The following is a 4,112-nucleotide window of genomic DNA, read 5'->3' as shown; positions in this document are numbered from 1 at the left end:
TATATATATATACACACACACACAGGGTGTCCACAAAGTCTGGGTACATGGGATTAACACATACCTTTAAAACAATTTCATTTGATTATAATGTTAATAGTTACTCCATGTACCCAGACTTTGTGGACACCCTGTAATATACATATATGTATGTTTTTATATGTATAATATACATATGTGTGACTATATATATATATATATATATATAGTGGTTGTGTTAATGGAAGTTCTTCTTGTTTCTCAAAGAGATGAACAGGAAACTCGATTCAAGGCAAGCAAGATGGCCCTTCTAACTGTGATGAGATCTTGGCCAGGTGAGTAACCTCCTTACCTCATCGCTGTTCTCACAGATTGTGTTTAGCCTTTGATTCTCTAGATTTTTGCTAATGTGTTCTAATGATTTAGTTAGCATCCAATTTGGTGTTTAAGTATGTGTTAAGATTTTCATGATGTGGTTGCTTATTTTTAGAGCTTTAACCATCAGATTTTATGCTATAATCTTGACCCCAGACTTTCTACTGCAAAATTTGATCCCCAGATTTCATGCTGCTATTACTACCTAAATTTCACACCACACACTTGATTTGCCCAGATTCCACACTCCTGTCTTAATCATCATTTGCTTGTTTCAGTCATTAGACTGTGGCCATGCTGTGGCAACCAAATTTCATTTCACAGTTCTGATCCCAGATTTCATGCTACAGTTTTCTGCTTAAATTTCACACCACACAATTGATTTGTCCAGATTCCACGCTCCTGCTTTAATCACCAAATTTCATTTCACAGTTCTGATCCCAGATTTCATGCTACAGTTTTCTGCTTAAATTTCACACCACACACTTGATTTGTCCAGATTCCACGCTCCTGCTTTAATCACCAAATTTCATTTCACAGTTCTGATCCCAGATTTCATCCTACAGTTTTCTGCCAAAATTTCATACCACACATTTGATTTGCCCAGATTCCACACCACACTCTTAACCCTCTGTCCACCCAGATTCCACACTCCAGTTTTAATTACCCAATTTCACTTCATAGTTTTCCCCCACCTACCAGTTTTTGTCCTAGATTTCATGCCACCTCTTCTTTACTGTTTATATTTCATGTCACACTCTTGATATCTCCCAGATCCCATACTGCAGTTTTTGACCCTTTCTCCACTACTCTCTATTATTTCAGGGCTTATCAGAATGTGTCGACCAACAGGCTCAGGGTTACAGTCTCTTATAGGCATCCTATATATCCAAAACAATGAGATTAGGGTGAGTTAATTTCCCTTTACTTCTTTCTCTCTCTTCAAAGCATCTTTGACCACATCTTATACTTTTCCCCTCTTCCCTTTGAACTTTTCATTCCTCCTCCTCCTCCCTCCTCTTGAAGAACTCCTTTTTCTTCAATTTTTACTTTTGTAAATTTTATTATTATTTTATTTTGTATCTGTCTTTCAGTTCTCTATTTAAGAGATGAGGAATTATGTACATTATTTACATTATTTACATTTGACGGATATTTGTCCTCATCTTGTTTGTTGTTAACACAACGTTTCGGCTGATATACCCTCCAGCCTTCGTCAGGTGTCTTGGGGAAATTTCGAACCTGAGTTCTCATTCCTCAGGTATTTTTCGATGTTATTATTGTCATTATTATTATTATAATTATAATTATTATTATCATTATCATTATTATTATTATTATTATTATTATTATTATTATCATCATTATTATTATTATTATCATTATTATTATTATCATTATTATTATTATTATTATTATTATTATCATCATAATTATCATTATTATTATTATTATCATTATTATTTTATTCAGGTCACTACTTGGAATCGAACTCGGAATCTTAGTTTTAGTAGCCCATGCTCTTAACCACTATGCTATATGACCTGAATAATGATAATAATAATGATAATAATAATAATAATAATAATAATAATAATAATAGTAACATTGAAAAATACCTGAGGAATGAGAACCTAAGTTCGAAATTTCCCCAAGACACCTGATGAAGGCTGGAGGGTATATCAGCCAAAACGTTTGTGTTAACAAACAAGATGAGGACAAATATCCGTCAAATGTAAATAATGCAAATAATGTTATGGGGAGATGTTTGACCTATATCAGCTGAAAAATGAGGACAAATATCCATCAATTGTAAATAATGTACATGATTTCTCATCTCTTAAATATAGAATGGAAAATAACTTATTTACCTAAGTTTTAACATTATCTCCCTCAAAATAGTTACCTTGCACCACAATTCATTGGTCTCCATGTTCCTGCCACTCTTGGAATCCGGTCGGGAAGTTGTTTTCCACACGCGAGTCGAGGACCTTCTGCGATTCTCTCTCAATCTTGACAACGGTGTTAATTAAAATGGCAACCTTTGAGATGCCTTTTCATTTTTGAGGGAAGAGATGAAAGTCCACAGGTGCTAAATCTGGCGAATAGGGTGGGTACAGAGGTGATACCATGTTGTTTTTAGCACGAAACACCTGAGTGAGGAGAACTCAATGACACGGTGCTTTGTTATCAGGAAGGACCCAATCCGTCGCGCTCCACTGATCCAGCCGCTTTTGCCAAATGTCCTCACTCGAATGCTTCAAAACGGTGCAGTAAAACTCTTGATTGATGACCTAATCCCTAGGGGATGAATTTCCGATGCACAATAGGCACAGGAGTGGCTGTGTGGTAAGTAGCTTGCTTACCAACCACATGGTTCCGGGTTCATTCCCACTGCGTGGCACCTTGGGTCATGTGTCTTCTACTATAGCCTCGGTCCGACCAAAGCCTTGTGAGTGGATTTAGTAGACGGAAACTGAAAGAAGCCCGTCATATATATGTATATGTGTGTGTATCTATGTTTGTGTGTCTGTGTTTGTCCTCCCCAACATCGCTTGACAACCGATGGTGGTGTGTTTATGTCCTGGTAACTTAGCGGTTCAGCAAAAGAGACCGATAGAATAAGTACTAGGCTTTATAAAGAATAAGTCCTGGGGTCGATTTGCTTGACTAAAAGGCCGTGCTCCGCAGTCAATTATGATGCATAATTGTCTCTTTTTTTCCTTTTTTCTCTCATTTCTCCACAGCAAGCCATCATGGATGTGATGTTCGACTTGTTCCGCCTAACCACTCCGAAGTTGACAGACAGTTTTGTTGAAGCTTTAAACAGTGTTGGTGAGTTTAGCTGTCTTCCGTTCTACATGCTTTCGTTCATCTCAGTCGGTCGTTATCTCAGCCAGGTCAGCCTTACACCTTACATTGTCTCACTTCTCTCTTTCCAGATCCTTCTGCAATGAGAGAAGAATGGAAACTTCTAGAAGGTTTCGTGGCAGAAGAAGGCAGAGCCATATTACCACATTTGGCAAAAGTCAGGTAAAACACTTTTCTCATCAACTGTATTTTCCGGCATACAAGTCTATGTTGTTTGTACTATAATCATCCAGCTCTATATGAGGGGGTCTGGTTCGAGGCTCAACTCTCCAAGTTCTTTTACAGGGCTTAGAAAAACTGAAGGACCACTGCTATAAATATGTGAATCTGAGAGGGGAATATGTTGAATAAAATCATAATTAACTGATCCTCCTGTATTTTCTTTTACCCAAAGCCAAGAATTTTTCAGCACGCCCTCATATGTGTGTATGTGTGTGCATATATATATATATATATATATATATATGAGCGGGTGCTGGAAAGTTCTTGGTTTTAAGGGTATCGACAAAGGCCTTGTTTGAGGCCCAACCTTCCAAGTTCTTTTACAGGGCTTAGAAAAACTGAAGGACTGTTGCAATAAGTGTGTGAATCTATGTTGAATAAAATCATAATTGACTGATCCTCCTGTATTTTCTTTCACCCAAAGCCAAGAACATTTCCGTACCCTGTTGTATACAAAAGTGGTTAGCCATGTATCGTCCGCTACAGCAAGATACCTGTGCCTCTCCCTCCCTCCCTCCCTCTCCACTGCCCTTACCCCTTATACATCATTCTGCTACTTTTTAATCAAGTCTGGCAGTGCAGGCTGTCATGGTTTGGCCTTGTCTGCTGGGGGAGAACTGGAAGACTACCACACCAAGTGCATTGTGACTCTAGCAGTGTGACAC

General features: G+C 37.9%; 1 protein-coding gene across 1 annotated transcript in view; it reads left to right on the top strand.

The window, feature by feature from the left end:
* LOC106881749 (rapamycin-insensitive companion of mTOR) overlaps positions 1–4,112 on the top strand; it is a 67,533-nt gene that overhangs the window by 16,903 nt on the left and 46,518 nt on the right. The window contains exons 6-10 of the mRNA XM_052977736.1: positions 247–314; positions 1,180–1,262; positions 3,102–3,189; positions 3,297–3,387; positions 3,872–3,908. Coding sequence (XP_052833696.1) covers positions 247–314; positions 1,180–1,262; positions 3,102–3,189; positions 3,297–3,387; positions 3,872–3,908 — 367 coding nt within the window. The remainder of the gene's footprint in view (positions 1–246; positions 315–1,179; positions 1,263–3,101; positions 3,190–3,296; positions 3,388–3,871; positions 3,909–4,112) is intronic.

This window comes from Octopus bimaculoides, chromosome 28, assembly GCF_001194135.2.
Source record: "Octopus bimaculoides isolate UCB-OBI-ISO-001 chromosome 28, ASM119413v2, whole genome shotgun sequence".
Lineage (NCBI taxonomy): Eukaryota > Metazoa > Mollusca > Cephalopoda > Octopoda > Octopodidae > Octopus > Octopus bimaculoides.
The sequence above is the reverse complement of the archived record's forward strand: the minus strand, read 5'-3'. Positions and strand labels throughout refer to the sequence as shown.